Here is a 16,371-nt window from a genome sequence, read left to right on the forward strand (position 1 = left end):
ATGTCCATTCCTCATCTCATCCATCAACACTAATGCACACGACACACAATAAAACTTATCCTAAGAAAACATTACCCACCTAATTACACACTTATGTAATTTCGTATCTGTGATCATAAATAATATTAATGTTAAACACTAACACTTATTTACTTCCTACTATTTCTAACCTTTATCTTAATCATCTTACCTTGTAGAATGATGTGAAACCAACTTTGTTCAGGAAAACCGAACAAATTTGGTTCTTCACACTGGGACGTTCTTGCCAATGTCACAGTGAATTATTGTAATTAAAAAAATAATGGAAATCAAGGATGAATCAAAGAAAAGCGGGGGAATCCGTAAAAAATTCACGGAACTGACACCCTGGGTTAATTTTCAGGTACCAGGGCATAAGCACATACCTCCGAAAGTAGCTTGACTACTTTTATCCGTATACATAAAAAAAAAAAAATAATAATCGTTCTATGTAACCATATATTGTATACTGTTTAGGAAATAAAATTCTTTGTATCTTTGTGTAAAAAATTCTTGCGACAAGAGTGAAATACATATCCAGCAATATGCAGGTTCAGTTTTAAACCACCACGTTAAGGCATAGCCTACATAGGGCCTCATGAAATATACTTTTATTTTAAGTTTGTCTTTTCTTCTACTTTATAAATGAAAATTAAGTTTATTCAACCATAAGAGTATAGTCTAGTGTGTATTCAGAGGCGAAGATATAGTACAAGCAATGCAAGCACTGCTTGCATTATACGAATATCATTTAATGTACTTAATGTTTTAGCCTTATTTCGTTTCCATCGCACTCGATTTCGCGAAAAATTACGGCCGCAAACTCCCTCAGCAGCTCTGTAGCAAGCACCAGCCTCAATGCTTGCGGCTGCTCTGCGGGAAAATAACGCACCCGAAGGAGTCACATGGCGAAGCTTAAAATTCGAGTGGAACCCGTCCACAACGCTTATACCAAAAGCTCTGCTTGCTGAGCTTGCGTTATTCCCGAAAATAGCCGAGCTCAACCGAAAGCAGAAGGATATAGTATTGCCACCAAAAACTAGGAGTAAAGAATATTTGTCTTCATGAACACGTAAATAAGATCGCGAATATAAAAATATTTCTTAGTCATAAAATAACTAAAATAAGTTATTATCATTGTTCTAAATTCCATATATATATATCATTTTATATTACAATTTATTTTAGATTTCGCGAATTGTAAAACGCGTAAAAAAAATGGATATTGGGAGTTCGGGCGAGATGGTAAAGGGCGGGGGCTTGTGTTTCAGGAAGTGAAATGTCTGCACCCCCGTGAAGAGTTTCCCCAGGGAGGGAGGGAAGATTCGACGGACCTTGGTCTGTACCCTGTGTCCAGCTCGGTCCAGCTCAAATTACGTCAAAAGTGTTGACCGCACCAGTGTTTGCAACTGCCAAATTATTTACACAGTAATTCAAGTGAGCTGTTTCACAAATTTTACAACCACATTCAATAAATTGACTGCTTTTGAATAAAACTTGGGGTGAAAATAAAGCTATCTAAAAAGAACTCTCTATTGATATTTACACAGCACAATTAAATCGTATACATTGTACACATTATGAACACAAGAACATGTTTTAAGTTTTATTATTATGACACAAGTGGTGCTCCCAGGATTTTTTGTAGTAGTCTCCTCATTTTGTCATCTTTTCCTGCCTTTGACTTTCCTTTTCTTAGGAATACTGGGCCAAAGGGGGGGCAACCCTCCCCCGGCCCCGGCCCCGCCTCTGTATGACACTTTATTACTTAAATATTATGTATATACTCTTTCTGCTGTAATGATTCTGATTCCACCGCTTAATTTCTATCTCCATACTGATATATCTTTCCTTCCCATGAGGGTTAAAATGAAGGAAATAGGTTGGTATCACTTTCGGTCGTTTCAGAGATTTCCAAAGTGATCTTGCGTGGATGCTTTCCAGTTGTGGAAAGAGCATGGGAGTGTATTCACGTTTTGAGAACCTTGAAGCCCTAAGATTTGTTGAATTGTTCGATAGCGGGAAATTTCCTATATATGCAAAGGAGTTTGGAATTCTTTGTGGTGAGTACATCGTCTATGCATGTGTTTCTTTTGTTTGAAATGGATTTTTTAAAGTTTGTGTTTAACTTTTTATTTTAATGTTTGACTCCGAATGCGATTTTTAGGGTGCCCACAAATCCTAAATTACAATCACGCAGTGTAAATTAAATAAATGAGTTATTTTACCTAAATCCGTTTGGTCACCGTTTGTCCACATTAAAAAATTATGAACAAATAAAAGTACTAATATATAAATAAGAAAATACGTACCCCTTTAGTCGTATGCGGAAAGTTCGCATATGTAAGACGTTTACTACCATACGAATAACGTTACCTGGAATTTCGAAAGTAAATGTGACGTTTGAGGATCATATGGTTTATTTTTAGAACCGTCACTTTATTATGATATTTTGACAAATCCAGCGACCGGGCCAATGAGGCTATAAACCTTTAATCCCCCTCTTGGCGTGCCATTGTACTACATGTTTTGTTGTACTGAAACATTGCTTGCCTCCTTCGTAAGACTACGCTTCGCTACTGTGTGTATTGAAGAAAACGAGACATAATTTGAATTTGGAGGTTTCCATTAAAAAAACAAGGCTATTACGCTATTACATTAGAAAATATTATTATAAGAATGTATCATCAGAAAGTGCGCAATTTTTGCTACGAAAATGAAATACATATCGAGGAATATGTAGGTACTGTTTTGAACCCTCATGTCCTGGCGTTGCCTACATGGGGGTCTGACGAAATTGAAATTTTGTATAAAAAGAAAGAGAGAGAGCGAGAGAGGGATATTTCAACTTTCGTCGTCTTCTACTTGGTGAGTGATTTTTTTTATTTCATTTCAATAATAGGCATGTAGCGTAGACTATACTGAAAGAAACTAGCTATAATTTGTAACTCTAGCATTCCTAGTTGCGGAGATATAAATCTTTATTTCAAACCTTGAGCAATTTTAACCTTCCCATTGAATACGTGATTGGCATTTCAGGGTCAACCTTTACTGTGCACTAGTGCCTTGCAATAACAAGTTGAAATTTTGAGACACATACGCTGATTATGTAGCATATTCAACTTGGCTTGGATATCACTTGTCTCTTTTGTAAAAGTAAAGATAAAGTGCTCCCCTGTGCATAGCACCACACCATGAAGGCGTATAGGGGGTGTGGGGGTAACGCCCCACACTTTTGTCTCTTTTGTGCTACACCATTTCAAAAATCCACCATTTTTCGGTGATTCTTCAATTTCTTGCATATTCAGCCACATATAATATGGATTGGGTGATATATATGGAGACAACATAATGTGAGCTCACATCAGGTTTACTAGGAAAATTAATGTCACCTTCCTGGTTGGATTGCAATTGTAACAGCAGGCACACAAAATATGCATTTTTTGACATGGAAGGCTTTTTGAGACATATGTTGGGGTATATTATTTGCTAACGTAAACAAGCTTAGGGTATGTTGATGCAATACACGTATTCCTTGGTTGGAGGTTTGTTTGGTTTGTAAACATCACTAGGCTGTGATCAATAGTTCCAAAGTTATTGAGTCCTGAAGTTAGCTCTGAGCTTCCTTTCTCAGATTTGGGTCACTTTTTCTGTTGGGCATCACCTTCTTCCACAGGCTATAACTTCAGAACTATTCCTAGGAGGAACCTAATGTTTGAAATACAAGCCTTCCAAACATGATTAAACCACCATGCCAAATTTCATCCAAATCCAAAACTATAATCTGGAGGCCCTTGTTGATCTGACGTGAAATGACCCAAATGGAACAGGATAATTGCAGTGAAACCTCACGATATTTTCAGTATTTTTCAACTACATTCTTAGTAGATTGTCCCTGGGAGATACTGCTTTTCATACAATGGGAAATTCGAAAGTACAGTTGTGCATGTTCCTGCATTATTCTGACATCTTTTTAATTTTTATGACATAATTACATACATATTTTACAGTTTTATAGGACATAAGTCCCGGGCCCTACGCATCACTGTCTAATGATTTTTTAAAAATGAAATCAATCTATACAAAAACATCACCAAGTGATAACTAATATTAGAATTGCATGCCTAGAAAAGCATCCCCTCTGAATGTGCTCTATGACCTCCAAAGGGTCAGATCATTTTATTTCTTTTGAACTTGTTCTATCGTGTGTACATAAATACTTAAAGTTTCACAAACTAAACTATCAATATTATTTTTAATGAAATTGTGCTTTCCATGGAAAGGCATATTCTGGCATAAAAAAACTTGTATGGGCCTTCCCTATGGCATAGTCATTAAGTCATTATGGTAGTGGTAACGTCCTTACCTTGTAATGAAGTGGTGCCAGGTTCAAGGCACATTGCACTGTTGTTCAGATCCCACTTTATAAACTGGAGGTGGTCCCTATTAGCCGATCTGTGCATAAAGTGGACTTAACAAATCGAACAAGAACTTGTGCTAACGATTGTGTTAATTTGAAAAATTCCCCAATTGCGTGCACAATTGTTTACCAATGGGAAAAACAATTTGCACTCTTTTAACCAAACAATTATCAAGGATTTTCCAATTAAAATTTCTAGCAAAATGAACTTTTGTGACCTATTGTGGTAATTGCACACAAATGTTTCACAAAAAATTGACAATGATACATTAATTGACGATTTTGCTTCGTTATAAGTAAGAAAAGTTAAATTCTAATTATTTTCATTCTGAAATGTCAGTCATGTTTTATAAATGTTACAAAATTGGGAAAATGAGAAATTGTTAAAAAGTTGAAAATCACGAGTTGTTCGAATTTTGTAAATGTTATTTAGAATAATGTTTATAAGGATGATATTTTTTCAAGCAGAATTAGTAATTTTAAAGTACAATTTTATCTGCTGAGAACATACTGCAAATTATAATTGATTTTAATTATTATTCTTAACGTTGTTCTTCTTTTACTTTGTTACATGCCTGAACGGCCGAACTCAATTATCAACATAAGGAGAATTAGTTGGCGGAATCAACAATAGATGGCAGCACGATGGAAAGGTGGAAAGTAAGTTGATTGACAAAATTAGAGGAGACAGAAAGTGATTATATTATGCAAAACAAATGAAAGATAATGAGTACAGATTAAACTATTGTAAATATAGGATAAGAAATATAAAATAATAGAGGAATTATAATGATTAATGGAGGGTTGTTAAAGGTCCAGGAATTTTGGATAAATTCAATTCTGGTCCAGGAGAGAGAATCAGCAAGCGTGAATGGATTCTGGACCATAAAGAACCTTTTTATCTGTAAAGTATTTCAATTCAGTCCAGGAACCTTTTTTCCCGATCAATTTAAATATGGTCCAGGAACCTTTATTCCAGAATCAATTTAAATATGGTCCAGGAACCTTTTTTCTGAATGAATTTAAATATGGTCCAAGAACCTTTTTTCTGGATGAATTTAAATATGGTCTGGGAACCTTTATTCCAGGATCAATTTAAATATGGTCCAGGAACCTTTTTTCTGAATGAATTTAAATATGGTCCAGGAACCTTTTTTCTGGATGAATTTAAATACGGTCCAGGAACTTTTTTTCTGAACCAATTTAAATTCTGTCCAGGAACCTTTATTCCAGGATCAATTTAAACACAGTCCAGGAAGTTTTTTTTTTCCGAATCAGTTTAAATAGGGTCCAAGTTCCGTATTGAAATCAAACAATACGCAACTTGGAACAAAAACTGACCTGACGATAAACAATTATCCACTTGTGAGCATGAAAGACTAATCCATGTGCTGGTTGTCTCAAGAATCTAAGGTACAAGGTAGAAATGGGCGAAACTCAAACGCTGCAGTCACGTTACCACTCCATATAGCCCCATTCTCCCGCACGCGTTCCTTCTCTTGGTTGTAGCAGCACTGCCGTTCCCTGTTGTAATATCTGCTGGGAACACAGGAGCCTCACGTTACCTCTATGATGGCTCCTAATGGCTGCGATTCCTGGATCGGATGTCAGAGCAACACGTGACGGGTTAGTTTGAACTCAATGTGACGCCATGTAGTCCATTGCGTTATGTACAGTAACTCTTCGACAAGGGGGTTTTTGAATCTGGCCCACGAGTGAACAACAGCATTTTGATTTATTCCCTGCGCTACGTTTTCTACAACAGCAGTGTGACATTCCAATGTTAAACGTACTCATGCACATTTTTAGAAGGCAACTTTTAATCGGTCAAGCCTGGTCTGTAATTGTAAATCAATTCAATCCCGGACTGGGAGAGAAAATCAGCAAACATACAGTGCATAACCTTTTCATATTTAAATAATTTCAATTCGGTCCAGGAACCTTTTTTCGGATCAATTTAAATATGGTCCAGGAACCTTTTTCCCGGATGAATTTAAATTTGGTCCAGGAACCTTTTTTCCAGAATGAATTTCAATTCCGTCCGGGAACCGAATTACTCATGAATTAGACATATAAGAGAGTAAGGAAGTCAAGATGTCGATTCAAATCCGTGTCTTTTATCTCTGGTGAGGAGGAACGCCTCTTTAGGTTTTTGGTTGTTTCTTCTTGGTGGCGCTATATTGATATTTGTCGCCCAAAAGCACTACTGTTGCGCTAGATGACTTTAGTCTCACTTGGCCATAGGTAGCGCTCTTACATTAGCGATCCTGGGTTCTCCTTTTGGTCGTTATTTAGGTGGCGCTATATCCAGATTTGTCGCCCCAAAATACATGAGAGTTTTGTTAGCCAAATTCAGGCTTCAGGTTGAAGAAAAGGGGAAACGCTCGGAAAAGAGTTCTACAGAAGAATAGAATAAATATTTAATCGATAGAAGAAATTGATGATCCTTCTATAGAAGAATAGAAGAAATAGATGATCCCTTCTACAGAAGAATAAATATTTAGTCGATAGAAGAAATAGATGACCCCCTTCTACAGAAGAATAGAAGAAACAGATGATCTTTTCTACAGAACAGAAGTAGTATTTAATCCTGTCATAGAAGAAGAAGCCAACCTTTTTCCTAGAAGAAGAATATAATTTTGTATTGAGAATTTAAGCATATAATATTTGTAATTGTGAAGGCTTCAGAATATATATTCTCATTCTTATATCCATTGGCATATATATCTCTGTTTTCTGATTTACATTCCAAAGAAAAGAAAGCATAACCCTCGAGATTAGCTCTGGAATACAGAAGCTGTGCTCCTAAAGTGTGACACACACGTAGGGACGTAGCATAAGTGGCACTCACAACGTGGGGCCTCGCACGCGAAGGCACGTAGCACTTGCTTATATTCTGGTAACACCGGCGCATGAAGTGGGGGAGATGGTGATGCACATTAAATATTGGTGCTGGGTATTGTAGAGAGGGGGCAAGGAGGTTTTTGAAAAACGTGGGAGGTACAAAAACAAATCCTGTGCTGGAAACATTTGCAGAGTAGCTAGAAATCACTTCGGGAACTGATAGTTTTGAACAAGGTCATTGTATAAAACTGTATATGTATATACATTTTGTCTAAGTTGAAGTCACCAACCAGTTGTCCAATTTGATTGCCCTAATTAAGTGGCATTTGGAATTTCTGAAGATCTGACATCCCTTACAACCCTCAAACTTGGCAAGTACCCAATTTCAGACAACTCAATATAAAGGAAGGCTTATCTTCTTCAATGTAGGGAAAGTCAGAGAAAGCAAATTAAAAAGGTGAAGTATGCAGGTATTTTATTTAGGTACAGAACTCTTACGTATATAGATGAAAATACTGTGTGCCCGAAAATGCTAGTGTCAATAGTTGATATAGTCACTAACTGGTAGAAAAATACAGGGTGCCCAGTTGCCATAGCACCTGAATTTACAAATTCAATTCTATTATTTTTTAATATTTCAAGTTCCGTTGCAGAAAATTCAATCACTTTTTTTTTTTAAAATAATGAGTACAATTTGGGTTTTCTGTTTTAAGTTATCATTAAATCAGAATAATAAAAATTTTACACATTTGTTGCTAGCCGGATGTTAAAACCTGTAAAAAGATATGATAAAAGTGTCAGCCATACATTAGAATGTAGTATTGTTATTCATAACTAACTAACTCTCTAGCCTTCTTAAACCTGAAGGTTCATGGCTGCAGCAACACACATCTTCCATCTGTCCCTATCCTGAGCAAGATCTATATACTATTTTCCATCTCTACCAAGTTCCTTCAGTTCCATCTCAATATTATCCCTCCATCTTAGTTTTCCAACTGGTCTCTTAACACAAGGTTTCCCAACATGAATCCTGCAAACTCCTCTCCCATTCGTGCCACATGGCCTGCCCACCTAAGTCTTCTTGATTTAATAATTCTCATAATATCTGGACACGAATACAAATTACGTACTTCTAAATTATGTAATCTTCTCCACTCGCTCGTCTCCTCATGCCCTTTAGGCCCAAATAACTTCCTAAGGATCATATTTTCAAATACTCTAAATTTGTTCCTCTTTCAATGTAAGGGACCAAGTTTTGCGTCCATATAATATTACAAGCAAAATTACTGTTTTGTATATTTTAACTTTTAGTTTCTTAGATATTAAACAAGACGACAAAAGTTTACGAAGAGAAAAGTAACATGCATTTCCTGAATTAAGCCTGCTTTCTATTTTTGTGTTGTTACCAATTAAGCCTTTTGTAGGAAGGCCACTCTCGATAATTAATTACTTTTAATCCAGTCTTGTATTAATTAATAACTTAAATGTTTTAAGATCAGACTTCATAGCTTAAATTAGTTGGATTCATGGCTTTCTTTAAAAAAAGAAAAAAAAACCTGGAACCTGAATTATTTTTAGGGGTAGGGGGGAGCAACCCCCCCCCCTCGGGAAAGAGAAACAAGTCATTTTGTCTAGCCCTTGTCACTATTAATGCTGAAAGAACAGCCCTTGTCACTATTAATGCTGAAAGAACAGAGTTCCTAGATATTCCAAGAAGATAAACTGGAAGGAAAACTTCAACAGTGTGGCCAAACAGCAGTAGCATGCAAATGTAAATTAGTAGATAAATATTGTGAACTGTGCAATCGCTGCAGTGTTAAACTTGAGCTCAAAGGTATGCAGAGACATTATTTTAAATTTTCCTATTTCGAACAGAGCCCTAGTACACCACAGCTTTAAATCAGGATTTGTTCACACGAATAGTAACACTGACACTTGATCTTATGCAAGCCATCAAAAAATTTAAATACATTTTTAAGAATTATGTAGATGGTGTTCCATTTTTGGAACCAGCAGGGATAAACAGGTTAAATTAACATTTTAAAACTCAAGACTGCAAGAATATATTTTATTCAATACAAGAACTACCTGTTGCTCTTTTACATTTTGTGCTTCAACATGTTATAATTTCAATGCATTGGCAATCACCTATTCCACACATTCAGTCCCAACATGTTTTGAAGTGTAATGAAGCCACCACCTAACATTTGAGCCGTTTCTGCAGGTACATGTTTAGCTTGTTTTGAAAAACTTTCACAGTTCCGTAGGTCTTCTACTCGTCTGTCGAGGAAGTGCCAAGTTTCTATAAAATCAACTGACTTATCTTGTATAAGGCAGAGCTGTGTTGTCTGATAAACTATTCCCACAGACATTCTTCGGCTATACCACGAGAAATCAACTGATCTGTCACCAGCATAGTAACATATATCGTCCAGCATTACTGCTAAATTCTTCATGGAAGAGGGTGCGTTCTGTGGTAAAGCCATCAACCCTATGGCTTGTGGCCACTTATTCAAGTATGGAACAATCATTTTAAGTCTCTTCTCAACTGCATCTCGAATCGATTTGAAATATTCGCCTTTTTCTTCTGACTGTTTCTTTAATTCTGCGGACAGTTCGTAGTTACAAGTTTCGTTGAAATGATGTACAAGTTCTATTCCACCGTTAGGAAACAACCCGTGAGCAATACCAGGATACCCCACCGATTCTGCCCCAGCACTTATTGCTTCCTTGGTCCATCCATGTACATGCACGAATGGTAGGGAGCTAGCCAGAATTTTCTGCTTTATATCTTCTCGTTCACCACACGACAGCGACCCTGCTTGGTTGGAATTTTCACAATCAGCATTGTTAACATTTGTCCCTGTACATCTGTCGCGTGCAATATTCAGTCTTCTTTGACCAAATAAAAATCTTCTTTGCACTAACTTGATCATTTTTATCCTGTCAATATAGGTTCAAGATATACTGACTCAAAAAAAAAAAGGTATTTCCGTCCAACCACAGCATAAATGTAAACACATTCACACAGATTCCTTGGTCTCGCAGATTATTTGTCAGGCACTGCATTTTTTGGTTACAACGTTCTGTTTTTCCCCCCAAGAGGCTGGCGCGTCCCGTAGCCCGATCTCAAAGCCTTGCCTTAGACCGCACGTCCTCCACACTCCCTAAAATCATTTCTATACTCTTTTAGATCGAAATATCTGGATAAACCCTCAATAAGTGTTCTATTGTTTGTTTTGAAAGAGGGAATTTTTAGTTCGAAAGGGAAATTTTCCCTCTGGACCAGGAACGTTATGTCCACAGATTATGTACTAATATAATCTGTGGTAATCTTCGTACGTATATTACTCTTCGACTTACTGTAAAGTGTTTGTTTCCTTTCAAACATCACAGTATTGCACCTGAAGAGAATTAAGAAATCAACTCCATCGAACCAGATAAGGTCGGTTTATATTAGAGAATTGAGTAATAGATAATGTCATTCGCTTGTTTCTTGACAACGAGTTGCTGGTGTATTTTGGCCGTCGGTATGTTCCGTTTACGTGCTTTGTAATGTGTAAAGAATATCCATACCGATAATAATGAAATGAAATAGCTAGTCAAAGACGGTCATTCAAGGTGTTTTATATTTGATGTACACAAAGAGTACACATTGTACCCCCCAAATTTTTGAAGGTGTACAGTACCCCCCAATAATCCGGGATCCAAATTGTACCCCCCCCCCCTCTCAAATAGTTTGACAGATCTAAGGCATTGGTGTTTTCTAGCCTAATACAAAAATTTTGGTAAACTTTCCGTATCCGGAAAACGCCTGAAACTCGCTATTTATTCTTACTTATGTATTCTGCATTGAAACATTGCTGAAGGTAGCATTTCGCTTTTTTCACGGAAATAATGTATATTTTCGACGCATGAAGTAAGTTTTGTTCGTTTCTTTTTCCGGCATGAGTTTACAATACCGGACCACTCTCCAATTTCTATAGAATTTCGCCTACTTACTAATTTCGGTGTCCTGATGACGTAACTGTAGTTCATATTTGGCGGTCGCTTGTTAAAATTGTACATTTACGTCTAGAAATTGTAAAATAACCTTGCGATTTACCACGCTGATTGTCCCTACACAGCAATTCGGAACAATCTTTCTTTCGCAATTCGTTAATGGTCTTCCTTTATGCACAACAATCTTGCTGACGTAAGACGAGGAATGCCTACGAGGTTAGGTTAGGCCTGTTAGGTTAGGTTCCATTAGCATAAATACAAAGAAAAATTAATATTTTAGCTACGAGAACTATATCGTGTCTTGCCTGTTGATTTCTTCATGTTGGAAAAATGGCATCTTCCGTGGAGCTATTATGGTAGGGTTACGTTAAGAAAACATAGTTTATTTCGTTTTTTCCTCGATTTCCATACTTGACCGCCAATTATTACATGCAGATTCGTGTTTAGGAGTTCACAATTAGTGAGTAGGCGACATTTCATAGAAATTGGAGAGTGGTCCGGTATTGTAAACTCGTTCCGTCTTCGGAAGGTGAGGGTGAGGTCTGCCCTCAAGAGGGTGACCACCTCTGGTGCTGCCACCAACAATAGTTTGCCACTAGGTCCATTGGAAGATTGTAAATAGAGTGGCATTCTTGTCTACTTTTGTAACTGTAATTCCAGGTGATATATTTGACCCTCAATGGCAAAGCGGTTACCGCACAGAGGTAGAACAAGACACCAGCTACACAAAATTGCAGCACAGACTTAGTTGTCATAGGAGTTATTTGTTGTTTTGAAATACAATGTTTGTATCTGTAAGAAACACTGATTTGTCATAGGAGTTATTGTTGTTGTAATCCAATGTTTACATATGTTAATCTGACATAACAATTCCACATTTGTTTGGCTGCTTTTTGTACTTAGAAACCATATCATGGAAACAACAACAAATAAACAACCTTACAGGGTATTTATAAGCAGCACCCCATAAATAAATCATTCATATGGTCACGGCACTTCGACCCTTCAATGTAGCTCTTCCTTATATTTTCCATGTTTGGAACAATTTTACACCAGTTCAATGGTACATATTGTTAGTGGATGATCATTCTGTTCACAGAAAATTCAAGGTAATAATTTTCTAGTAATTTTCTGAATGTTAGTGGCAATGATTCTACATTAGCTCACATGGACAATATCCAATGTCCCAGTGTAGAATTCAACTAATATGTACTTCCCTCCTCACAAATTAGTATCAGTAGCATAAATGGAGCAAAAAATAGAACAGAATTCTGGGGGGCGCCGATGGGTAGTTGGTTAGAGCAGTGGATTTTTAATAATGTCTGGTCTACAGGTCTGCCGTAGGTTCGATTCCCACCACTGAAAATGAAATTTGTTCACTTGAAGACTAAGGGTTAATTGCGCTCGCAAAAAGTAGTTTTAGGATAATATTAGTTTAAAGCACCAGACAATGGACAATATCCAATTAACATTGTGTGCTAACAATTTTCTACAATAACTCATTCTTCCGTTCCGTTCATACGGTTTATGCTACTTTGCATTTTAAAAAATACTACTTGATTGGAAGAAATTGCATGTTGTTGCTTTTTCCTATTTCTATTTCTCTTGTTAGTGAAGCATATCTAAAGCAGTAATGGATTACAATTAATTTGTATGGATTTTAATTACATTTCCTTCATCTGTAGAGCACATGACCATGTGCGATACAGGATTCTACTCTTTCCATAGCAATTAGAATTAAGATTGGATACCACAGTTGGTGGTGAACGGGTTGTTCAATTCCACAAGGAACTACATGGTACATGGCAATTTAACATTGGTTTAAATTTTAATTTTGATCCTTAGCAGTATCATTGCTGATACCTTTCGATGGTGTGGGCGAAAGGATGAACAAAATATTATGTATACTTCGGTGGTTATGTCTGCTTTACAGCTAACTACAGCAAGCTCTTGAAATGCTTGACATTTAAATATTAACAAAAAATATTTGGGTGGGTATGCGGGTTCAATCAATATCATAATGGTGTAATGAACACCATCGCCCCATTGAGTCGACACTACTGATTTAACTGCATTCTTCGTTAACGGCGATGATATAAATGGAAGCTAGCAGACCAATTGTATTGCATGGCGAAATATTAGAAATAATAAACCTTCCTTGGTAAATTTCTTATATCCGGAAAACGGATTTCTTCAAATTTACAGGAGAAATTACTTACCGAATGCAGTTTCTTTATAGTTGTGGAAGTTGAATTTTGCCTGTAAATCATCTATTTTTCGATATAAATGTGTGACCGATGCACGAAAGCTGTTGCATCCATTTCCTTCCAGCCGGATGTTGCCTGTGTGTCAATGACGGTCAGTGTTTCCAAACATGTGTTTTTGTAACTGAAGAAGGTACGTTTCCGCAAATGGTGTGTGGGGCTACGCATTTTTTTGTAAACCAATTTTAAACTATTCTAATTTAAACGTGACCCAACCTAACCTATCCTTACTGGAAATGGTTCGTGGGGCTATGTATGAATGGTTCGTGGGGCTATGCGTCAATGGTTTGTGGAGCTACGTAGGTATTTTTGGGTGGAGTGGGGTGGAAACACTGCATGCCGAGTACGGTAGTGAAACTGTGACCGCCATTTTGCGTGTTACCGAAGGCAAAGAGAAACGAAGAAAACTTACTCGATATGTCGCAAATAGAGCTTATTTCCGTGAAATAAGCGAAGTGCCACCTTCAACAATGTTTCTCAATGCAGAATACGTAAGTACGAATATTGAAGATAAATGAACTAGCAAGTTTCAACTGCTTTCCGGAGATAAGAAATTTACCCCTTCCTTCGACCAACGTTAGAAACCTTTGAGAAACTCATATCCGTAAGTAGTTTCTTCTGTAAAAATAAAGAAATGTTTCTCCAATATACGGAACTGTACCATATTTTTTTATTTATTTCAATGATACACGGATGTAAACACAGGAAAGCCAAGCCATGAAAACAAGGTTATATTGTATTAATTTTAGGTAATAACGGATGATCGACCAAGATGCGAAAATGGATATCTGACATACCGTGCCATTGTTCTACTGCCGACCTACGTGGCAGAGTGGTATACTCTGTGCCCTAGGACTCAATGGGTCCAGTGTTCGAATCCAAGAATGTTCTGCGTTCTATGAGTGTGTCCCTTAATCAATTTCATCATATGGGTGCCGTGTGAGCATTATTACGGGCGGGTGGCATTCGGTGGGTTGCTGGTATGGTGGGTGGGAGGATAGTATGCTCTTTGGTAGATGAGAGTATAGGGATCCTTGAAAAGGGTCCCTTAAATAGGACTATCCTATTGCCATAGAACAACTCGAGTGGTGTGGGTTGGGTTGGGGTGGGACGGGTGGGCCCTGATGCGAGTGGTACGGACATGTAAACCGTCATTCAAGTTTTTGAACTTCATGTGGAGGGGGGAGCGGGAAGTGGAGGGCGGGGTGGGACATAATAATCACCCTGTGTTGTTGGTGTTACGAACATCAACAAGTGAACAGGGTACTATATTTGGGAGGGTGGGAGGCAGGAAAGGGGTGGGAAAGTTGGGACACCACAGCTGATGGTGAACGGGTTGTTCAATTCTACAAGGAACTACATGGCAATTTAACATTGGTTTAAATTTTAATTTTGATCTTTAGCAGTATCATTGCCGAAGCCTTTCGATGGTGTGAGCGAAAGGAATAACGAAATATTAAGTTATGTTTGCTTCGGTGGTTATGTCTGCTTTACAGCTAACTACAGCAAGCTCTTGAAATGCTTGACATTTAAATATTAACAAAAAATATTTGGGTGGGTAGGTGGGTTCAATCAATATCATAGTGGTCTAATGAACACAATCGCCCCATTGTGGCGACAATTCTGATTTAACTGCAATGACTAAATGGAAGATATAGAATGTCTACCTGACAAGTTTCGGTAACATTATAGTATAAGGGAAAAGGATTTCTTCAAATTTACAGGAGAAAGTACTTACGGAAATCATTTTCTGTAGCGTTGTGGAAGTTCGTGAATCTAGTTTTGATCCATTTTAATGCGAAAACATGTCGTTTTCTGCAAAAATCTCTGTCCGACACGCTGTTTCTGCTGCCCCCATTTGTTTTCTGCACGAGAGTACAATGTTCCGTGTGTTAAGATGACGCAATCCCATAGTCAGTGTTTCAGCCTCGCCGTGTTTTGACTAGAACATGACGTGTCGAGTATTTTTAATTTTTTATTTTTTTTTAACTATGCTTGCCTAACCTAAATTCACCTAACCTAACCTTACGAAAAATGGTCTTTGGGGCTAATCGAATGGTTTTTTGGGCTAACGTGAATGGTTTTTGGGTCTAACGTCAATGGTTTTTGGGGCTAACATCAATGTTTTGTGAGGCTAACGTCAATGGTTTGCGACGTATTAGCATAATTTCAAATCCAGGCACGAAAGTAGGTATTTTCCGGTGAACGAGGTTGCAACACTGCATAAATCAACAAAACACTCTGACAACGCGCCCTGAACCAGTACGCTATCGCCGGCCATAATGTGTTACAGAATCGAAATAACAAGTAGCCTAACAGTAAGTACTCGTAAATGTAAGAAATAGACATTATCTAGTGTTGCCCACGAGACGAGACTTTGGCCTGTCTCGTCTCGTGGAAATGCTGTCTCGTCTCGAAAATATTCGGGCATGAGTTTACAATACCGGACCACTCTCCAATTTCTATAGAATTTCGCCTTCTTACTAATTTCGGTGTCCTGATGACGTAACTGTAGTTCATATTTGGCGGTCGCTTGTTAAAATTGTACATTTACGTCTAGAAATTGTAAAGTAACCTTGCGATTTACCACGCTGATTGTCCCTACACAGCAATTCGGAACAATCTTTCTTTCACAATTCGTTAATGGTCTTCCTTTATGCACAACAATCTTGCTGACGTAAGACGAGGAATGCCTACGAGGTTAGGTTAGGCCTGTTAGGTTAGGTTCCATTAGCATAAATACAAAGAAAAATTAATATTTTAGCTACGAGAACTATATCGTGTCTTGCCTGTTGATTTCTTCATGTTGGAAAAATGGCATCT

At 37.5% G+C, this 16,371-nt stretch overlaps 2 protein-coding genes across 3 annotated transcripts in view; one reads left to right on the plus strand and one right to left on the minus strand.

The window, feature by feature from the left end:
* Positions 1-9,338: 9,338 nt before the first annotated feature.
* Positions 9,339-10,271, minus strand: Coq9 (ubiquinone biosynthesis protein COQ9, mitochondrial). The gene has a single exon (XM_083142453.1). The coding sequence runs from the start codon at positions 10,216-10,218 to the stop codon at positions 9,427-9,429; it is 792 nt and encodes a 263-aa protein (XP_082998579.1). The 5' UTR covers positions 10,219-10,271; the 3' UTR covers positions 9,339-9,426.
* Positions 10,272-10,613: 342 nt separating this feature from the next.
* LOC146003924 (E3 ubiquitin-protein ligase RNF180-like) overlaps positions 10,614-16,371 on the plus strand; it is a 116,128-nt gene continuing 110,370 nt past the window's right edge. For both annotated transcript variants that reach the window (XM_083142441.1, XM_083142428.1), the window contains exon 1: positions 10,614-10,727. The gene's annotated coding sequence lies outside the window, so the exon portion shown is untranslated. The remainder of the gene's footprint in view (positions 10,728-16,371) is intronic.

The sequence above is a fragment of the Lepisma saccharinum genome, chromosome 1 (assembly GCF_977018435.1).
Source record: "Lepisma saccharinum chromosome 1, izLepSacc3.1, whole genome shotgun sequence".
Lineage (NCBI taxonomy): Eukaryota > Metazoa > Arthropoda > Insecta > Zygentoma > Lepismatidae > Lepisma > Lepisma saccharinum.

Excerpts from the sequence above, each read along its gene's own strand:
- Coq9 (XM_083142453.1), bottom strand. The coding sequence starts at position 10,218 with ATGATCAAGTTAGTGCAAAGAAGATTTTTATTTGGTCAAAGAAGACTG.